Source organism: Tachysurus fulvidraco, chromosome 19 (assembly GCF_022655615.1).
Source record: "Tachysurus fulvidraco isolate hzauxx_2018 chromosome 19, HZAU_PFXX_2.0, whole genome shotgun sequence".
In the NCBI taxonomy this organism is placed as follows: Eukaryota; Metazoa; Chordata; class Actinopteri; order Siluriformes; family Bagridae; genus Tachysurus; species Tachysurus fulvidraco.
Window position 1 is genome coordinate 13,618,657 of NC_062536.1, and position 23,957 is coordinate 13,642,613.

General features: G+C 35.8%; 1 protein-coding gene across 3 annotated transcripts in view; it reads right to left on the reverse strand.

The window, feature by feature from the left end:
* Window positions 1–23,957, reverse strand: part of btbd11a (BTB (POZ) domain containing 11a) — a 179,870-nt gene that overhangs the window by 18,366 nt on the left and 137,547 nt on the right. For 2 of the 3 annotated variants that reach the window (XR_007138679.1, XM_047804098.1), the window contains exons 4-8: window positions 17,179–17,331; window positions 11,947–12,112; window positions 6,343–6,432; window positions 4,147–4,248; window positions 1,286–1,379 (exon numbers count right to left, since the gene is read on the reverse strand). Coding sequence is in view for 2 of the 3 variants with exons in the window: in XM_047804098.1 (XP_047660054.1) it covers window positions 1,286–1,379; window positions 4,147–4,248; window positions 6,343–6,432; window positions 11,947–12,112; window positions 17,179–17,331 (605 nt within the window). In the remaining variant the exon portion in view is untranslated. The remainder of the gene's footprint in view (window positions 1–1,285; window positions 1,380–4,146; window positions 4,249–6,342; window positions 6,433–11,946; window positions 12,113–17,178; window positions 17,332–23,957) is intronic. The other variant, XM_047804099.1, reaches the window with a different exon arrangement.

The following is a 23,957-nucleotide window of genomic DNA, read 5'->3' on the forward strand; positions in this document are numbered from 1 at the left end:
TCCAGACTTACATTCCTCATGTTTATCTGGTTATTTTTAATAGTGCAAATCTGATTTGAACAGCGCATTTCTACAAAGTTTTTCAGAGACGGATGAAAATTTGTCTACAGTTGACATGCGGCCAATGTTCAGTGACTTTCCCCAGCGGCAGATGTTCGTTCAGCTACATGCCATTTGAACGACTATTGACCATTTGGCTACAATGTGGGTTTATTTTTCTAACACTGATTAAATCTGGTGCTGAATTACAATATACTACAATACGCATTGGAAGCATTTCTTTATAGACTTGATTGAATCTGGTTTGTCTTTTAAAATCCCAGTTCAGTACGTACAAACACTGCAATTAAGTCCAAAAAAAAAACAACAAAACGAAACACTCTGAAACATAACAACCGAGATAAGAATTTTGCCACTTCCTGTTTATTGCGGACCTTTTCAAAGACTCCTGCTGATTGTTTTTCTATTGCAAATCAGTGTCCCGTCCTTGGCATGTTGGGTGCTGGGGGTAATTGACCAGCTGTATGTCAAACTGAGCATGAGGAATAAGAGCTGATGAGGTTTTGATGTCATAAACCTCACACAACCTTAAAATCACACATTTGTTTACTTATAGCACTCTTACAACATGTATGCAAGATCTCCTGCTCAACCCTTGATGCTCTTTAGCTATAGAGAAAGGACTGAAGAAGACATTTAGCTTAGTGCCTAATCAAGTAATGCCACCTGTATGAGGACCTGGAAGTCAACTAGTTAAGTGATTTTCAGAATGATGCAAGACACTGTTTATGTAAATTTAATGAGTCGTTTGGCCTCATTCATATTCATGGACATGCCTCTCTTGGGATTTTGTGTTCTAGTTGAAGAGAAAATTATTGCCATATTTTTGTCTCGATTTATTGTACGATTATTTCCAGAATATTTGGCAACATTATTTACTGCATTAAATAATCTGATCAAATTTTTCTTCAGATCTCTATTGAGCAAGCCAGGAGAAACTCCTTGACACAACATGAGGAAGTAATCTCCTCTTCCTCATACTACACCAGATAGTGTGATTAATTCATATCTTTAAAATATTTTATATCACTGTAGACTATACAGTCAAGTAGTGCTAAGTGTATTATGAGTAAGAGAAAACATCTGTGTCACTGGCATGGCTTGACTCGACTCCAGCTACGCGATCCACAAACAAATCCGGATTATAAAGCAACATCTAGATTCACATTTTCTTGTTAAAGAAAGCCTCTCATGAATAACACGTTGCTGAGGATTGCTGTGTCACCTGCAGCAGAGGCCAGCTGGAGCGGTGTTTCTGCGTAGTTCTCGGCTCCATCCTGCAACGCCCCCTCCACATTGGCTCGGGCGTCCAGTAGCAGCTATCACGGATCAGGCCGTAACAGACAAAACACATCATTCTAAAGAAAATGCTCCTTTTTTATACTGTGTCTCTAACTCTAACTGTTAGATTTCTACAAAAGCAAATACAGCATAATTACTGAGGATGTAAAAATAAATAAATAAATAAAAGAGTTGAAATTGTGCATCTCAACAGCCATAACAGGACTTGGGTAATTTCACGTGTAACTGGGTGAACGTAACATTTCAAATCTAAAGACATCCCTCTTCCCCTCGACATAAGCACTTTCTGACAACTTATATAAACATACATAGCATTTAGATATTTTTTTAGTAGAAATGCTGCTATGTTGACATACTTAGTATCTGAGTAAACAGATATACAGTATACTGTATATACAGTAAATCCAGCAGTTTATACAACTCTAATTACCTTCACCCTCCCTTCCACGTGGAATTACCCGAGACGATGTCCTGTTACGTCTGAAAGCACATAGATTCCTAGCAGTTCCTTTCAGAGCTGCAACATCAAACGTCAAAATCGATAAATTACAATAAACAAGTAGGTAATAAGCTTTCATTATCAATTAGATAATCTATAAAGCACAATGTAGCACACAATATGCCACTTCACACCACAAGCAGTCAAGTATTTTTTCCATGCAGGTGTTTTGATAAATGTACACAACACACACACACACAAACACAGAATAGATATTTAGTGATATGTTGAAGTCACTATCCTGCTTTCAGTTCACATCAACCATGCTGGAAGCTTTTGAGTCAATTTTTGTGTCCGCACACCAGAAATGATACGTCAAGCAAAATGAACTTGTCATCTTAATGTTGCGTATAGGGCTTTATTTTGAATTTGACTAGTCGAAACTGAACAAATAAGGCTTGAAATGCAGGTAAGAGTCTCGACCTGTCGCTTCCGCTAACATCAAAGACTCCATTTCCAACAGATCACGAGACCTACATGCATGGACGCATCAGACTCACTCCCACAAGCCATCTGTACTCCTACGCTCACAGTGGCTGTCCTTCTAATTCTGTTCACCTGTTTTCAAATGTCAGAAAACTAAACTTGTTTGAATGCAAGTGCAGGTGAGTTTATTTTAATAGTTCAAACAATATCCAGGCAAAAGACAGGTCTAAAGCAGACGATGGTCGATCTGAGCCGCACAAATGTCACAACTGACATATGTACAATTACATTTATATTAATGAACTGTATGAAAAATGAAAACATCCATACTGGTACAAGTAGGTCACGGACTATGAATACCATCAGTCTAAAACTCTGCTGGGAGGAAATACAGCAAGAAGAATATAGAATATCTCTAACAGTAGACAGGCTCAGAAACGTCTCATACTACTTCACAAAGAAACAAAGGAAACAAAGGTGCTAATAAACAGTGATAGAGACAACTGAATCCCTGGGAAACATGACAGTCCTATTAAGTTCTAGCAATATCTTTCTTCTCTTTAACTCTAATTGTCATGACAGGTTTTTGAATACTGAACATAAGTTTCCATAAATAAAAACATAAAGTACGTCGAAAGACATTGACTGTACAGTAACTGTGGGAGTGCAGATGCCTTGTGGGAAGATGAGTCCTGTGAGGTCATACTCGTAGGCCGCAGTGATCCGTGGGTAACGAAGTCTGTAACATTGACTGCTTTGACACTACCGGTAATTGAGACCTGTGTCCAAGAAGTGTATATAAGTGTAGTAATGTATATATATATATATATATATATATATATATATATATATATATATATATATATATATATATATATATATATATATATATATTCATTACAAATATGTCTTATAAATAATAACAATAATAAATAAATATAATTGGTAGTAATGATTATAATTAATTATAATTAATTTATTGCATTATATATTTTTAATAATATAATAAATCGACATAAACAGTTTGTATTCTCGTGGCATTACAGAAGAATGTTATCTATATTAAACTTTAATTAATAACCTGAGTCCTGAAGTAGTTTTACTAAATATGAAATGCTGGGGAAAAAAATACATTTAATAGGTTGTATTCATTAATTAAATCACATTGTGGCTATTTTTAAAATAATAAATTTAGCCAATCAACTGAAAAGATCGAATCACTGAAGTAAAATCAATAAATTCATTGATTGATCCTTGTTAGTTGCAGATTTATTTACATTGTAGCTGCATGAATATTTTATACTTTATACTGGTATAAGATGAATGAATTCGGTAGCACTAGACTTTATTGTAGCTCGCCTGCAATGGAGAGGCTGTGATCTACTGCATGCATTTCACCCATCTCCTGCTAGTCTAGCTTTCTGTTAATCATAGTGCTAAAATAACAATCAACCAACGGAGGAAAGAGAAAAAAACACAATCAACACAAAAAAACAAAAACAAAACAAAAGAAAACAAGCCTTTTCATTAAATGAATGATTTTAGTTAGTAGGAGAACTCATACAACATAAACAAAGCATGTGGCTTTTGCTTCAGAGGTAATAGAGCTCCTGTGTTCTTAAGAGAACAAACAATCCTGTATGTATATACGTGTTCTTTAAAAAATTCAAGTGCTTTTAGTAGAAAACGTCCTGCTATGCACTGTTTACTGACTCATTAAATCCAGCCTGAAGAGAAACATCCAGTCCACAGGAGTATTTTTTGCCAGTATTATTATGTTAGTGCATAATAATAAAAATAATAATAATTGAAGGAGAGTGCAGAGATGGAAGGCATTGAATTATTCGCGTCATTACTACCTGCACGACAGGGACGTGTCCGTGCAACACGGCGAAAGTGAGTGGAGTCCCCTGCCTGGTGTCAGGATAAACTGAGGGGTGTCTGTGTATTGAGCTGGGAACCTGGGAAGTCATATAGGGGAAGTTCAGGGAAACAAATAGCATTCAGCCATTACACACTGGAGTTAAGTTGGACGTGGAAGAAAAAAAAAAGAAAAGCAAGGAAAAAATATAAAGAATTGACTGAGAGGAATGTTGGAGCGGAAAGTTGGAGACAGCTTTTTTTCCCACCTGCCCCTGTGCTAACCTCAGACAGTTAAGAATAGACTTATAGGATTTTTTTTTAATAATAGAAATCCACCCAATGCTGAAAACTAGCCTTCCCTTTCCTCACTCTCCATATAATAACTCACACATATCCCAGTACTTTAGCCAGAGACCTGGCCATAATCTGCAGGGTTCTTTGCAAGTTTTAAAGGTAGTGACAGATAGACTGGAGGAGAGATAATTGGCATAGATCATAAATGCTGGAGGACACACTAAGGAGTGACTCATAAGCAAAGTGCCAAAAGCTGGGACTTAAACATCCTTTGCTTCTCTCTTAGCTGTGCTTTCTATCAGGCAAAAATCAATTTATTAATCTTGCGTGCTTATATAAAGACGCTATCTGTGAGTAGCTGAACAGTCATGACTTTGAGCTATGAATAATGACATTGACAGATTGGAAATGTTATGGATAGTATACGGGGGTCTGGGAAAACAAATCAGGAATTCGAGCTGTGTCCCAAATCACATACTTATGTGAGTAGTGAGAGTGTTCACACTGAAAATTCCAACAAGAAGAAATAACTTCACAGCTACCTGGATGAGGAAGTTTTTGAACGCTTTAGTTTATGTAGTGCAACAGGGGCAGGGTTAGCAGATAGCCCTTTAAATTTCCAAGATAGCCAAAGACAATCCGTTGATTGAACAAGATCAAGAATTGTTTTTTTGTAAATTAGTCTAAGTTGTGTGAGATTTTTTATATCAAAATTTCAAAAATGCACTTTACTTTACATTAGCTGTGTTTGAGATCATTTAGCAATGCTTAGCTGGGAAACGGTTTATAGCTCCAATTTGCAAAAAACCAAATCCATACACAGGATGCTAAATCACATAATATAAGTGTAAAGTAAAGTATGTCATTTGGGACACAAACTATTGACCATACATACATTAACACCTCAAATTTAAAGAGTGGAAATTTTGAACTTTGGACTAGTCTAACTTTGAACAGTCAGTGAGCCTGAAACCATGCTAGTTACGTGCGATATCCTCACACAGTGAATGTCACACTTTCATCAGTTGTTTGATGGATATTTGTAATCAGATCCACGATGTCTATCATGATGTCTTTGATGGTCGGTAGAATCTTTATGTCCAATTTTATCCATTTTCACATGTAAGAACTTCCAGAACTTCACAAAACACATTTCAGTTGGCGAAAGTCTTTACTTTTCAAAACTATACATAGTAGAAAATGTCACGCTTCCCCTAAGCAAACCGTTTTCCCAGGCTGCCACACATATATACCCTTCAGTTCACAGTATTCTAAATGTGATATTTTAGTGCGTTATAAAACGAGAACGCTCGTTTCTGAACAGGCACTTGGCATTTTGTTCAAGAGTCACTCTCTCCACAAGAAACCACAAACAGATCAAAACACAGTCAAATCCATGAAGCCTTTTCCATTGCCAAGACAGGCTTTAATAAACTTTGGGTTATCTGAGTTCGGGCTGTATGGGGTACTTCATGATTTTGACTTAAATGGGACACGAAAAGTTAAGTGTGTCTACTTTGGGATGAATTTGTCTAAAATTGAAACAAAATGGATTATACAAATGAATTATATATATCTATTTTCTTTATTGATTTTATGATTAAGATTTAAGATTTAAGCAGACACACTTTTAACCCCTCAAACTCTCTTAAATGATCAAGCAGATTATTCAGTAGCTACATTAGGAAAGGTGTGTAAAGGCTGAGGAATAAATACAGCTCTGTGTTGGTTTAAACTGAGAGCTTCAAGGGTTAAATACAGCACTTAGACTTTTTACATGTCATGCTGACAGCAAGAGAAGAACATGGACAGACATCAGCTACATGATGATACAGAACAGGATCCAGCTATAAAGACACACTGGGTTCGATATATAACATCCTCTGATTCATACTGACCTCACTGTTGATATCGGCCCCAGCGTCCAGCAGCATCTGTACCATGGCCTCGTCACCACGGACACATGCGTACATCAGTGGGGTCATTCCCTGCACACACACACACACACACAAACACACACACACACACACACACACACACACACACACACACACACACACACACACACACACACACACACACACACAGGAATTTAATTGTGTCATTCGTTCCTTTCTGTTTTCTCTCTGTTTTCTTAAAACAACTTGTTTATGCTTTTGGTTAACAATTTATTTAATTCTTTTTTTCTCATGTATGTATTATTAATTTTTTCTTTTTATCTTATGGTGATGCAAACTGTGTGTTATTTGGGTCTTTCTTGTAGCTGAAGTTTGAGAGCGTGAGTACGTGAGGGTGAGCAGACTGTCTGGCTGTGTTTGTTGTTTTGTATTGGTTGTGTTACATATGAATGTTTTTATCATTTTTTATCATGATTAGGACCATGAAATGAAATAATTCAATAAATTATACAAGGTGGAATAATAAATATAAGGAAATTAGAAAACAGAGAATAAATGAATTTGTACAGTAGCTATTTTGTAATCACTTGAAAAATTGCATTTTTTTAACCACTAAACAACACAATAAATACAATTTATTTTTTTGTTTTAAGAACAATTTATCATTCAGAAAAACAACACGATTGATTACAAACAGAAAAAAAATTATCTTTAAAAAAATTCCATTGTGCGATAAAGTATCAGTAAGTAAACTGGTTTTCAAAAATACACAGCATTGGGTTTAACACAATTTTTATTCCCAATAGAGAGAAAATAGTGCCACAGCCACAGTGAAACAGGCCTCATTTCCATGTTTTGTATGCGTCTGTGAGCAATTGAGGTCATATCAGAACCACGTGCACATAGCAAGGCTTGCTGTCTCACCTAAACTAACCTAGTGTCACAAATTCATCAAAATATCCCTAAGAGGTTTGTTCACTCCAAATATGCACCCTGTTTTATTTCCACTTTCCTTATTTATTTCCAAACAGTCAGATGATGTGTACACACTCGCGCTGTTAGCTTTATAGCACATAAATACACGGGAGACTTAAGTTGTTCATCTGAGAGATGCAGTGCTCGAGAAGTAAATAAAAGGGATATTTGCTCTGGTGCTTAAAGTGCTATATCACACATAACAGATTCAAACTAAATCTTACAAGCTATACAAGATATGACATGTTTACTCTCAAATAACTCAGCAGAAAACCAACAGAAGACAATAAAGTTTAAAAATATAGCTGGGATCTGAGGGGCTGATGGCGGGCTTTGTTTAAAAGGAATCTGGTCAGCATAAGAAGTTCTCTGTTTTGCATAAAAACTCAATGTTACCAAATTCACCTTGTTTGAGATGTCTCATGTACCTTTATTAATCCCCTGTAGTGGGAATTCAAGATAACACAACAGCTAAAGTAAGAAAAATATCATCAAAGAAAAGACTATAGATCAAAACATAGTTTAAAATAAAAATAACAGTGTAAGATATCTAGAATAGAAACACACATATCTATCTATCTATCTATCTATCTATCTATCTATCTATCTATCTATCTATCTATCTATCTATCTATCTATCTATCTATCTATCTATCTATCTATCTATCGACATAGATAGATAGATAGATAGATAGATAGATAGATCTATCTATCTATCTATCTATCTATCTATCTATCTATCTATCTATCTATCGACATAGATAGATAGATAGATAGATAGATAGATAGATAGATAGATAGATAGATAGATAGATAGATAGATAGATAGATAGATAGATAGATAGATAGATAGATAGATAGATAGATAAAATGTAGCAGCAATATATATAAAAAGCTCTCCATATTTGTGATAATTACTAAACTTTATAGTCTGCTGATTATTTGGACACAAACTTTCTAAGACTTTACACTTAAAAATGCTTAAAATAGTTTGTACATTATTATGGTTTGTATATTATGCAAATTATGGCATGTATGAACCTCTGTAGTGATAATTCCTGTACAGACGGCAATACTGGAAGCTGAAGTGAAATTGTCTAAAATAGACTAGGGTTTAAAGGCTAAAATAGGCCATTTGCCTACTGTAGGCAGTTAACATATATCAGAGATTCACAATAACACTGACACTGTCGACTGGACCCTGCTCTACAGAGAACTCCAATTAGACTCAGCTGAACTCAACAACAAACACCATTATAACAACCACCTGAACCACGAGTACGTGCAGTGTCTCAATCAGTGGTGTCAGGGTTCAACGGCTGAAACTAGCACAACCAATATCCTGGGACTCACACAAACAAGTGCATTTACTCTTTGTGTGTCATCTTTCATGAGTATATACTGCAAAATATCAACAACAGCATATAGCCTTGTTCTTTCTACTGTGTCCAGGAATGCAAGAAAATGAGTCTCTTGTGTGAAGAAAAAAAATCATCCACCTTGACCATATTTTTTTACTTTTATGTTGTTATGTCATATCACTATTATTACTTTTATAATGCAATATAATATTTCAGATTTTCACATCACTTCTCACACACCTTGAGGTCTATGATCCTACGAATGGATCTTCTGTCATTTTCTTCCCTATTTATTCATCTGCCAATTCCCATCAACCAGCCATTCACCAGTTTCCTCAGAGGCACATGAAATCAACCATCCACATCTTTTCCAACAGCGTATTATGCTGCATCACAGGGAAGTGTAACACACTTTGAGGAAAACACTGTCTGCCCTCTTTCTGCACAGATTAGAAAACAAACACCCATTATTGACAGGTTTCGCTCTAACTGAAAAGGGAGGAAGAGAAGCCCATCCTAACCCATTCTTTCTACAGATTATAAGATTTAAACTTGTGATCTCTCAATGAGTTTTAGTTGCTTTCAAGATTTGAGATTTACACAATATCAAGATTTCTTCCTGTCAGAGAAATGGCTGCAGAACAAATTTACCACACACAAAAAAATTGACTTGGTGTTCTACACAGAATTGAAAATTCTGGAAAAACTTAAACACTTACTGTAAGAGGTAAGAACTCATAATGAAGAACTCATAAATTATTCTAAAAATAAGTATCCAGCTTGGATTTAAGAATCCCACTGGGTTTTCTAACAATTTTCTATAACATACATAAAGGAAGTGGTAGAACAGTAGAATTTTAGTTTCTTTATAGAAATATATAGATATATATTCTATATATCGTTTCTTTTAAGAGTGTAGTCATTTTGCTTATGTACAAATCAGAGAACATTAAAATCCAACCATGTTTACATTCTCCCATTGATTCTCACACCATGGCCTTAATACATACATTCATTAATTTTCTACCGCTTATCTGAACTTCTCGGGTCACGGGGAGTCTGCACCTATCTCAGGTGTCATCGGGCATCAAGGCAGGATACACCTTGGACGGAGTGCCAACCCATTCATTCATTCACACACTCACACACTACGGACAATTTTCCAGAGATGCCAGTCAACCTACCATGCAGGTTTTTGGACCGTGGGAGGAAACCAGAGTACCTGGAGGAAACCCCGAGGCACAGGGAGAACATGCAAACTCCACACCCACAAGGCGGACGCGGGAATCAAACCCCCAACCCTAGAGCTGAGAGGCAAACATGCTAAGCCACCATGCCCCTGACCTTAATACCTTTAAAATAAAATGATCAATACCTGCACAAGATTATTATTTTACCATAAAAGAACTGAGTCTATCACAACGTTTGTGACACAATTTAGCAATTCACTTGCAATGAAAAGCATTTATTTGAGGTTGTGCACATCTCACTTTCAAAAGCTATCAGAAAACTAGCTGGCTTGATGGACACAATCAAAATCTGCTCCCAAGGTTAAATTCTTCAAATGTAATTTTGTATGCCTCACTCAATTTAAACTAAACAATATGATAAAATTCTAAGTGTTTTCTGCTTTGTGTTAAACAGCCAGGCTCTGGACTAAAGCCTCTTGGGTAGGAGTAATAGTGGCATAGTTAGGAGGAGAAAGCAGGTGGTGGGTGAAGAAACTTTATCATCAGTAGAGGAAGAGAGAGTTGGGAATCGATAGAAAGTGAACTTCTGGCTTTTGTCCCAGACTTCTGCTATTCTATGAGTCCATGTGTACCTCTGCTTGACCAATCGCAATAGTTAAGTTCAACAAGTCTATTTCAAGTGTTATATAAATTCCGCCTAAAGTACTTTCAAGTGATGAAACATATCCTCACATCTGTAGATGGTTATAATCTACTTATACTGTAATTTCTTTTCTCCTATTTCTAGATTTTTTCATGCACAATTAAATATTGGCAAATTTCTGTCTGCTTACATCATACACAAAAAATATCTTTAACATTAATCTAGCATTCATTTGAACCACTATTTAAGAAAAACTCCAGCAGCATTAAATAAGTTTAGATGAAAATGTTACACGTTCAAACTAATAACAAAAAAAAACAACCTATTATTAGTATCTCTAATGTCTCCCAAGTGTACTGAGAGAAACAGAAAAAGATCCCTGTCAGGCTATGTGAAGTACCGCCAGAGACAGGACATGAACTGCTGGTATCTATTTGGCCTGCAGGTGGTAAAAAGGTCCAACACAAACAGTGGCTTGGAGGAATCTGTGTGATATCAGTGTGCTTTTCTAAAGAGAGTCAAGCATTCCTGACACAACTTCAGAAGGGCTGAATGTAAATCTTTGGAAGCACTATGCAGACATCCAAACACTCAAACTAGGAGACTTTTCTCATTACTTAGTAACTACAGTGTCTTTGCATATAGAGATGTAGAGACCGTTCTGACTGAAACATAATTATATCATGTAGCACAATACTGTATATGTCTATGACACACACTATTTATCATGGGATAGATGAGTGCTTAAAATACAGTAGTCTGATAAATATAACAATGCTAGTAGGATTGCACTTAACAAAACTTAAAATACAAAGTAAACATTCTGTACATTATTCAAAATTGTAACAATTCTAAAAATTCAGTACAGAATCTGCGGGAATCAATTCCAATTTCGGTAGCGTTCGTTCATGGAGCCTACACTGGGGATACAGGGCATGAAGCTAGGGACATCCTGGACCTACCTTAGTGCAAGACATACTCAGAAATAAACACAATTTAGAGATACCGGTCAGCCTAGAAAGAATGTCTTTGGACTGTAAATGAAAACTAGAGTACAACCCTGAAGCACAGGGAGAACTTGCAGGCACCACACATCGAGTGGAGGCATGAATCAAACCTCCAAACCCAGAGATGCTAGACAAACCCGCTAACCACTAAGCCACTGTGTACAGTGACTGTTATTACTGTCAATGTAATATAACAGTATACTGAAAATGTACCATCATATTACTCTACCATAGTGGCAAAATGAACTGAAAATCGAATTGCTGCCAATGTCGCAACGTAAGAACAGTTCAGGCGTTATGAGAGCTGCTGTGTGTCCTCGGTAGTTTCTAAAAAAAAAGTGTTACCAAAATTAGATTAAGTAAACATTTGTGGTTCTTGTCATTAGAGCCATGACAAGTGTATTTCTGCATGTATCAGCAGATCTGACCTGTTCACTCATGCTGTTTAAGCCATCAGGTCCCAGCAGATTGACCGCTTGCTTGACCAGGTCAGTGCGGCCACAGTTGAGCATCCGAAAGCCCAGGTCCTGCAGAAACTTGGCCTCTGTGGAGGCTGCGTCCAGCTTTCGTGTGGCACAGAAGCAATCGTCTGCTCTAAAAAGACAAGAAGTGCTGTCAGGAAATATGTTGCATTAAAAGCAGGAGCAAACAGATGCAGAGCATCTGGGTTTTATACCTGATCGAATCACTCAGGACAGATTCATTAGAAGATAAAAATTAGGCACATTATTACATTTAGCCAATGAGATTTATTGGAGACAGAATTTTTTAATTTTTCATGCAAATAACTCAATTTTTATGTGTCATTAAATTTTCATTAAATTAGATTACTTTTAATATTATTTAAAAACATAATAACTTGGGCAAAGGTAGTGATTTCCCCTAAAATAAAATGATAAATTATTAGAAAATTAGAAAATGCCTTGGCTATTATTCACAGATACCTGGAGGTCCTCTGATCATACTTAGATTAAACCTGAATCGGATATTACTACATCACACTGAAAAACCAGCAGCTACATGCTACACCAATAGCCCTGTCATTTATATATAAACGTCAAATATATATTTCAATATTTCAATTACAACATAATACATTAAAAATGGTTGAACTTTAAAGTAACCTAAATTACTGCTGTTGTTTAATTAACCTGCAATGCCATTTGTTATGGTACTGTAACTATGGTATTTTGCTCTCTAGGTAGAAAAACAATTAGTTAGCTAGCTACGTGTAGCATGTTAGCTAAATTGAAATGCTCTTGAACAGTAGGTATAGTTATTATAATCAAATACGCAATTTGATTGATTCTTTGTTCAGCAATGAGAGTTAATTTTAATCCAAGGTGCTGCTGATAAATAGACTGAAAGGGCAGATTTTAGATAGCTAGCTACAGCAAACCTGCTAAGATCCACAGTTTACAGAGACAAGAAGTTTAGAAGATGTAAGAAGATTTTAATAAGTGTTCATTTTTCATTTAAAGGCTTCACTGTATCAGATATCTAGCTGACAAACAAGAAACCTGGCTGGTGGTTCACTTAAGACCTGATAGTATCTTATGGATGTAGTAAATCTTGCCTACATCTTAAATCCTATTTTTGTCTCAATTTCTTTAGTGCTTTTTACTCTGAAAAATCATATTCATGCATATTTAATGAGTTGTTGCAGAGTATCTCTTCAACTCTTCTACAGTATTTGAAGTCCTTTGGACAGCATGCTAGTTGTTAATATTCATAAGCAGACACCCAATGTTCATTAATATTAATACATTTTTGAAATACAGCTACTGTTGTTGAGAAGAAGAGGTACAATATATTCAGCTGTAAGGATGGTAAGATGCTTCAGTGGTGAGTTTAAAACATAGTTTTTCACCAGTTGCTGGCTTTAACTGTAGGACAGCTGAGTTTGCAAAAAACACTAGCTCTGGCAAATCTGGCTTAATGCTAACAAGAGCAACAAACAGATGTTTTTTTGTATGTCAATACAAGTAGGCATCTTTTTTTTTTTTTTTTTTTAAAAACTGAGCAGAAATGTGCTGATTCATTATTTAATGTAATGAAACGTAGAGCTAAATCAATTGAAATCATCCTGGCATTTGTTCTGAGTGCTGTCTTGAGAGAAATGTGCTGTGCTGTTAGTATAGAAAGTGGGAAAGCAGTTGGAAAAGAACCAAAAACAAACTTTACTCTCTGCCCATGAAGACTTTTGACTTTGGGGAACAAATTGACATTTCTTTGGTGAATTGCAGCAGAAATTGCTTTTGTTTTAAATGGATGTTTTACTGGTCATATTTTAGCTAGTGTAAAATTCAATATCTAGTATTGTCAATTCTATTATGTTATACACTGAATAGAATAGAATTGAATACCTTCTGAAGAGAGAACAGATATAGAATAGAATAGAATACTTTCTGAAGACAAAATAGAATAGAAGAGTTTCTAGTGACACTGAGTAGAAGATAATAGAATAAAAATATAGGATTATATTTACAGAATAGATATGTAATATGTAATATATGTAATAATATGTCATACAGAGACAGAATATAATAGAATATAAAAACAGATTGCTTTCTGAAGGCAGAATACATCAGAATAGTTTCTGGTGACATTGAGTATAATAGAATATAAAATACAAAAACGAATGCTTTTTGAATACAAAGTAAAATAGAATACTTTCTGATGACTCTGAAAGGAAGACAATATAATACAAAAATTGAAATTATAATAATTTCCTACAGAAGCTGAATAGTGCAGAAAAAAAGAATACTTTCTGAAGACAGAATAGGTTAGAATAGTTTCCGATGACTGAGAAGAATAGAATATAATAAAATATAGAATAAAATCATTTCTGAAGACACAAAAGAAAATGTTTTCTGGTGACATTGTGTAGAAGCAAATATAATAAAAATACAGAATTATAGAATAGAATAGAAAATCTTAGGAACTTATTCCTTACTGAACTAAGGCACATGAACAGTACAGTTACAGAAGGGAAAACAAGGAGAGTTTAAACTTGAAGATTACTAAAGATAAATGAATGATCTTTCTATATTCTATAATGAATGGACTAAGACATATTTTATACATTAAAAATGGACTTAATTGTGGAATTAATATGGGTATAAATGTACTTCCAACTTCAGTTAGATATGGACACCGATATGTAAAGTCTGTTTGTTTCCTCTTGTGTATAGGGTTGCTTACCAGAAAATGCAGCAGCATTTATGTTTCTCTGCTGTGTAGTTAATGGCCTGTATGCACTCTAATAACCCCAACATTAAAACCACTGTGAGCTGAACAGGAAGCTTGGCACATACTGATTTCAAGTCAAGTTTTATTTCAACAAACTACTGCCAGGCTAAGAACAGCCCTAAAGCAAAGCTTTGTTTATTTGGTGGGATTAGAACATTTGTCAAACATTTTTAAGTGAAATCTGCATTAGACATTTACACAGCACCATGTCAGAAAATCTCATACTAAGGAGGCTGGTTCTTATTCAATCAACTTCAGTCAGGGTCCAGAGCGTGTCCCAGGAACACGGGGCTTGAGATGGCACCATTTGGAGGATGAACACATTCATATACTTATTCTCACCCAGGGAGAATAATGATGGATGGATGGATGGATGGATGGATGACAGACAGACAGACAGACAGACAGACAGACAGACAGACAGACAGACAGACAGACAGACAGACAGACAGATAGATAGATAGATAGATAGATAGATAGATAGATAGATAGATAGATAGATAGATAGATAGATAGATAGATGGATGGATGGATGGATGGATGGATGGATGGATGGATGGATGGATAGATACTTTATTGATCCTGGAGGAAATTTAAGAGAATTCAGCACAGACATTTCACCTATCAGTATATTTTATGCAAAAACACAATTTTTTTGTACTTTCAAAGAGATAAATTTCACCTTTCAATAAAAATGGTCCAGTTAGTGTTTAACCAAGCCTATATTCTAACAAACTTCATCTTGAAAACCTTTTTTGTCTAATTAACCACTTAATTAACCACTTAAAGGTCAATTTAGGAATAATTTAACACAGCAATTTACTATAAATTGCATCTTTTCACGGTAACTAAACAGGGGGGAAAAACAAGAATGCAAATCCACTTGTATAATATATTATAAACCTGAATTTTGTGAAGGGTTTGTACTTTTACAAGCTCATAGCTTTTAAACAAAACTTGATCTGAAAAGATAACAGAAAATACAGATCATATCTAGTTGAAATGGGGTCATTTTTATTGATTGATAAACCAAAGTCTCAAAAACAGACAAAAATAAACACAAACCTTGGAGGACTAATTTCAAACTCAAAAAAATCTCTTCAGTCTGTATCACGAGTCCCGTCGCTTCTGTACCATGTGTTTTTGCTTAGCTTTGGCTTCTGTTTTAGGTCTCCACCCTCAGCTTGTTTTTGATTAATTCCCTGATTGTTTTACCTACGTCTGGTTGTCCCCTTGTTGGTATAAAGCAGGCAGTAATGAATTAGAAGTGATTAAAACTCTAAATCCCACAGAACCTGCCAGCGTTGCCTTGTTCATAGAAGTTACTGAATAATTTCTCTTACAGTCTAATCAGTCACATTACAATATACAAAACAACAAAGAAGAATCTATCATTATCCGAACATATTATCTGAATGATGAAAGGATAAAAGTAGTAGCAAGTTATAATCACAGGTATCTCCATTGTTTCCTGCTTGTAATTATAACTCACAGGATATTACAGCTAAGGAAATTGTATTTAGGACAATTTCAGTACGTCTCCCAATTCTTTGTGTTTGTGACATTTGAATTCCATGCTTACATTCATTCTTTTATTCCTTTATTAAATTTGCCTGCGGGAAGAGCTTTCACTGTGAACACTGACTGTGTGAATAATTCAAAATTATTTATCATGCCAGCATTGTTGAGGTTTAACTTAATAATGGTGCAGAATCTGTGTGGTAAAAAAAGAGAAGAAAAAGTTGATGTGTTGGTATAAAGTACTGTAATCTTTTTAGATCAATTTAAAGAGTAATCACAAAACCCAGAGCCTTTTATATTTTATATGTTATGCAATGTTCCCTTTTGTCTGAAATGAGAACTCTTTCAGAATCAGGGCATGGTAACCTTAGCCAAGGCTAGAAGTGGTTCCAACACTGAGCTTCGAATCAAATCTGAGTAGAAATTCTCAAGAAAACACCTGCTTTATTTTATCCAAAATATAAAAATATGCATTTAAACTCTTGCTGTTTAATACCATGCTGATCATCAAATTAAAAGAAGTTTAGATTTTTATTGTACACTCTTGTATGTCTGCTGTGGCCTGAATTGGATGCCTGGGCAGGGAATCAACCAAGCCACAGAGGGGTTAACTCTCAGTGCCGGTCTTAAGCCCAGATAAAATGGGAGGGTTGCGTAAGCAAGGGCATCTGGCGTAAAACCTGCGCCAAATTAAAATATGTGGATCGCTGTGGAACCCCCAAAAAGGGAGACTTCCTGATTCTGAACATTAACGCATCCTCACGCTTCACCACCAACTAACCACAGTGTCAATGCCACATCTGCTGTTCATCACATTTAATAAGCCAGCTGTTAGTTTTGTATGTTAAACCATACAGATACATTTGTGGTGCAGAGCAGTGTCTTACTTTAGCTGCCGCGGCTCACAGTCCACTCCAGGCAAGAGCAGTCTGGCGGCCTGTCTCACATCATCGCTGTCTACAGATACGCTGAGCCGGTGCTCGGTGTGTGCTACAGCCACCCGGATCCACTCCATTAGTGGAGGCAGCACGATGAACGGTCTGGAAGAGAACGAACAGCCAGAGGGAAATGATCATCTTATCTGTTCTTAGTATACTGAGAAAAAATGAACAAACCACAGTTTAGCAAACAGCAGAGAGATAATACAACATTTTTCTATGTAAAAGGAGTAATTATTAAAGCAGGGTGTCAAGTCTACTTCAGATATGTTCTCCAATTTCCAGCTAAGTTTAAAATTATTTCTGAGAAATATTTGTACAGTTTACCTACGCAAGCCTTCTTTTCATTCTAGAGCTTCCTGGGTTTGACTTCTAGTCCTATTCTATCTTCAAAGTAAATATCAGACTATTTCTGCTCTCAGTTGACCCAAGTGCTTGTTCATAAGCATCTAAAATTTAAAGGTGTTCTCTTCAGTCACTATAATTCTGTGTAAGGTTATCCAACAGAGAGAAACACTGAAATCTCCTTTTTATTAGTCTCCTGACTAATTTTATATCAGTCGTACAGCCGTAAATTCGTTCATACTGAAAAAGTCCCATAAGTCAATTTCCATTCTGTTTGCAGACCGGAAAGCAAGTGTGCTTTAATAACATGGTTAAAAAACATTTACCTACACTTGTGTCCATGTCTATGATTTTCTCATGATGTAGGCATTATGTCCTGACCAGTCACATGCAAGAGAAACAGCAAAGATTTCTCTCATGTGCTACTTATTACAGGCCTCAGATCAGTGCAGCTCAGAATCTGAGAATGAAATGTAGTGAATGTGATTTTTATTTTTTGGTGTCAGAGGTTTTCAGTCACCAGGAGGAAACTGAATATATATGTGTTATTATTATTTTATTACTGGCACTCACTTTGCGACGTCTGCAGAAAAGCAAAACAAAGTACATGTAGTTTTTAGTTACTCTATTTCAATTTGAGAAATATAATACTGTATGTCATCTGATCTAACCTTATGGAGGTTCATAGCTCTGATGAAACATCTACACAGGAACAAATCTGATTTCCAAACTTTAATAAACGTCGAACTTGCTTGCTGAATAAATCCTTGCATAATCAATTAAAGATCTATCTATCTATCTATCTATCTATCTATCTATCTATCTATCTATCTATCTATCTATCTATCTATCTATCTATCTATTTGTTTATTTATTTATTTCCATTTTTTATTCCCCAGTCTGTTTGGTCAGATGGTATTGAAGAATTTTTTTCTTTTCATTTATATCACTGCACTTGTTCTAAGGCTTTATCATTTCTATAGTAGCATCTTATGCATGGACTTGTGTGGCAGATGTTCTGCGTATGCTCCATTAATAAATGGAGATTTTCAGTGAGATGTATACTGAGCATTTTCCACAAGAAAATCTTGTCACAAAGGAGAGTCTTACTGCCGGGAAAGCTCATATTTACCAGTCTTACATATGAGATAAGGTGTGTTCAAGGCACCATAGGGAAAAAAGGAGGGGAACCTTCTCTTAATTTACTAAAAAATACAGCAAGGATTTTTTTTTATTAACTGAAGAAAAAAGAATGTTTAGGTGTACTTTGTTTTATGTTTTTATTAATTTATGAAGCCACTGTTAACTTTATCATTATATATCATAATTAAATCATTTCTCTCCTATAGGTACTTAAATATTAATCTAACTTAATTATGGGGTCCCTTATGGATCAGTTCTAGGACCTCTGCTTTTCTCTATATACATGCTTCCATTAGGAAACATTATTAGAAGACATGGGATTAGTTTCCATTGTTATACTGATGACACACAGTTATATATCTCATCAAAACCAGATGAAATAGCCACAGTGTCAAAATTAACTCAATGCCTTAGAGAGATAAAAGACTGGATGAGCTGCAACTTTCTATTGTTAAACTCCGATAAGACAGAAATTCTACTCATAGGTCCAAAAACCAGTGCACAGAAACTCTCACAACTTAACTCCCATTTAGAGGGATGTACTGTTACTAGTAGTGTTATATTAGACAGCAACTTGTCTTTTAAAAATCATATCTCTCATACTACCAAAACAGCCTTCTTCCACCTTAGAAATATTGCCAAGCTGAGAAACATCCTGTCTGTATCTGATGCTGAGAAGCTAGAGAAGCTGCACATTTTTATGAACAGCAGATATGTTAATCCCTTTCCACTGCTTCTCTCTTTGTACCCATCCCGAGGCTTCCAGACACTGTACCAGCTCCCAGCGTCCTCTGTGGGACGAAGCCTTTGGACGTCCACTGAGCTGAGGCCGACTCTAAGAATCCTGAGACATCACCAGTTAGACTCTGTGATACTAAGGAGATCAGAAGTCCATGATCCTTACACCAATACAACATTTAACTGACTGTATATTACAATCACACCCCCAGTGTCACCCATATGAGGATGGGTTCGGACTCAAGGGGGAACCCATCCTCATATGGGTGACACTGGGGGTGTGATTGTAATATACAGTCAGTTAAATGTTGTATTGTATTGTTGTAGTTTTTCCTTGCCACTGCTGCCTGAGTCACCTCAGACTTGCTCATAGGGGAATAAATACATACACATTGTGAACTATATATATCTAATAATAATCTAGAATTTTTATTCTGTTAATTCTTATTTCTTTTATTATTCGTTATTTCCTTTATCTTTAATTATGTTTACCTTCTGCTCTGTGTTTATGTTCTGTAAAGCTGCTTTGAGACAATGTCTATTGTAAAAAGCGCTATACAAATAAACTTCAATTGAATTGAATTGAATTGAACTTGCTCGTATTTCAATAACTCAGCTGCAATAGCTGCATATAACAAATACATAATGATTGAAAATAACTGAACTAGCTTCTGAGACAAGTGAAAATTTAATTGTAACAAATTTATCATCAACTACAGACACTGAATCTATTGATTCCTCTGTTTTCTTACTGACACAACCACAAAAAATCCACTCCAATCCAGTTTCCCAATCGTTCATGTGTGGCATGACTTGAACTCACCATTAGAATTCGGAAAACAATCCAAAATACAGTATTAGGCATGTTCTAGTCAAAGACAGGCAGAGGGATAGCAAACAGGATAATGTGTGTGTATATATATATATATATAGACAGACTGATTTTTTTGATCTATTTCTTCTTCTTCTTACGTTGGTGAGGAAATTAACATTTTAAAGCAGCTACACCTTAAGTAATAACAGGAACTGAATTCTTACAAAGCCGACGTTAAATGTAACCAGAAATGGTTAAAAAGTACAATATACCATTCTATAATAAATATGTAAAATGCAATCATCAGCACATTTCTTTTACGGAAGAAAATCTGAAGTGCTTTTATTAAAGAATAATCAACTTCACACCATGCCATGATTAATGAGTTTCTTATAAATGGCTGTTTTATTTCTTGTGTATCAAAGTGTTGGAGTCCCAAAGAAGGGACAGAGTTTTATCTTGATGATTGCAGCTCAAACAAAGAGGTCAAACAAGCATACACACCACAGTGTACTCTAAAATGGCCCATGTTATTTGTTCATTACCTCAGAACAACAGCTTTGCAGTATCTATTCGCCCACACGTTGCACAGAAAACACTGTGAAAATGTTGATGGTTTGGGTTTCACATTCTGCACATGCCTACTGGCAGTTAAATGCAAGCTATAAGTGGGACCAAAAAAAAGTATTTGTGCTATATAAATCCCTCTGCTAGATTCAGCTATAATGGAAACATCAGTGCTCACAGCACTGCAATATAACTCAGATATCCCAGTAAGAACAATGAAATATTTCAAATATCATTTTCAAAAGTATAAAATGTCACCACACAAATGTCTCTCTTTTTCATTCCAGTGTGTTTTCCCTGACCTGGTTTTTACAGCTACATTTCGACAGCCTTTTCCCCCAGACACCTTCCCACCTCCAGAGAGCCTGCCAGGAAGCTTCGCCAAAACAAACCACAAGCCTTCCAGCCTTCTTCCAGCCCTTCTCACACATGTCTACTCACACCCTTCTCCACCCTTAAACAATGCATGCACATGGACCACAGTGTAGATTTCACATGCATATTTCTCCACTGAATCTGTTTCAGAACATGCCCAAGAACAGAACTAAGAGGAAGGGAGTTTCCTTTTCTAAGGAATATAGGCAGGAAAATATCAGCAGTTTCAACAAATTTAGTGTTTGTGTTCATTAAATATATGTTAAACAAAACGTAGTCTGAACTGATGATAACCCAAGTGTATATTTGTACACATTTGTACACATTTGTGAGTCTTCTCCACATATAAAGCACTTAGCTATAAGGTGCGAATGCTTTGGTAAGAAATTTTAGCCTTTTTTAAACAATGCAAAATAGGCAATTCAATAAAGTACAGCAAACATCCAATTCATACTAGACCACATTGTATGAATATCTCTGAAGATAAAGCTTTCAGTTTTACATGAGCTACAGCTACAGTATGCACCAATATGCTAGCTTACCTTACTATCTAGCTATCTAGCTAACATGCTTTGCTAACATTCTTGCCACCATCACAGATATCTTGTCAAAAAGAAAGCATTTAAAGTCACACTTTAAACTAGCTATAGTTGTTTTCAATAAATGTTTGGGGCAGCATTTGATTAGACAGAGAACTGGAAATGCATCTTTTGTGCCACAAGCTACACAACTGTCTGGACTTGCTTTGCTGTTTTCTTCTAGCCCCGATGCACACCACTAACTTACATAACACAACATTATTGCAATTATCTCTACACCAAAAACTGCTCATATTTTTTGTTAACAAATGGCACAACAGATATAAATATGATTATGCGTAAGTGCATAAGCCAAGGGTAGTAGTGGCTCAAATAGTTAACGGTTGGGTTGTTGGTCTGTGTTCAAACCCCAGTGCTACTAAGCTGCTACTTTACGCAAGGCCTCTTTGCTCCAGGGGTTTAGTATCATGGCTGACCCTGACATGTGAAGAAAATCATTTCACAATGCTGTAATGTATATGTGACAAATAAAGACATCTTTCTTTCTAAACACACACATGTAGAGGTGGTAGATATATAGAATTCAAGGACTAAAATCAAATTACATCTAAAGTTAAATATACCTACAATAGAAGAACAGCAGGATTAAAGATGTCCCAGCTGCTGAGACACTATGTTCAATAATGTATTTATTGAACCCACCGCCATGCCAATTGAACACACCTTATAGCAATGCCATGCCGAAAATGGCATTCATTAAATTCCAGGGGTTTCCTTACCACAACGTAAAGTGGCCGTGTTTCCAAAGGTCTTGGAAAAACGCTCTCTTACAAAAAAAAAACAAAAACAGCATACTATGAAGGACAAAACAGTCATACAGGTAGATTTATTTTAGAAAACAAATAAACAACCAAAAACTAGGGTTATGGTTAGGGTTAGGGATAGGGTTAGATTATCAAATAGGCCACGCCTACCCGATGACGCAATATCTGTTACGCTGTTCTGAAATCCCTGGAAATAAGTGCCTGCCCATCGAAAATACCCTCTCTAATGAACAGAGCTATTTTCTGATTGGCTATTGTGTAGCCTCTTTTTTTGATTGGCTGATAAGTGTCAGACTCGACTAAGAACTCCAGCAGAGACATGCTTGATTCCTGCCCGGTTCCATATAGATAGCGGTGCGGACAGATACATTTTGGGCGTTGTGGCTTATTAAATATATAATAAATAGTCAAAAAGTTTTTCTGCGTGAGAAATACGATGTGTGGCAGGAGAGTGTGAGAAAAGACCAAAATTTGTGACTGTCACTCTCAATGCGTAACACTTGACAGCCCTGGTTCAATCATCCAGTAAGCATTTACAAATTGGACACTGAGAACAATTAGGACTAATTTTTCTAGGCAAAAATCGTTGTATGTAAGAAAAAACACACATCACGAGTACAGTGTGGTTTGTTTAACTTGCACATCAAAATGAAGACTTTTAGATTCTCAAGGTCGATGGATTCAAAGCGTTTTGATGATATAAGCATGAAAAGCTTCAAGTTTCAATCCCAAAACATTTGGGAAACAAAATCAATCAAACACTAATCAAAATCCTTTCAGAAACTTTTACCAACCTCTTTGACTCAGTGAAAGAAACTAAACTTTAAAAGTCAGGCATTTTTGATGGAGTGAAAGTACTGTAAGTGAATAGAGATGAATATTAGAATCAAAATAAAAGTTATCCATTTCAAAAGTTATACATAATCAATTGCCCAAAAGGAGTCACTCAATACTCAAACAATAACTCCCTGAAAGAAAGGAGTGATTCACTAATGACTCATACAATGATTCCCTGAAAGAGATGAGCAAATCACAGTCATGAGCACAAGGACTCATTATTGATGCAACACTGACTCGCTCAAAGAGCGGACAGAACCTCAGACATAAACAAAAAGATTCATTAATGACTGGAATACTGGTTTGCTGAAAGAGAAGTGTGACACTTATTTATGAACAAAAGGATTTACAATTGACACAAACACTGACACGCTGAAAGAAAAGGAGAGAATCTCAGTCTAATTCACAATTGACTCAAACACTGACTCTGAAGAAGAGATTTTCTAAGAAACGAACAAAAAATACATTTGACTCACTGAAAGAGTGGAAAGAATATAAACAAGAGTCATGAACAAAATAATGCACAATTAACTTAAACACTGCCTT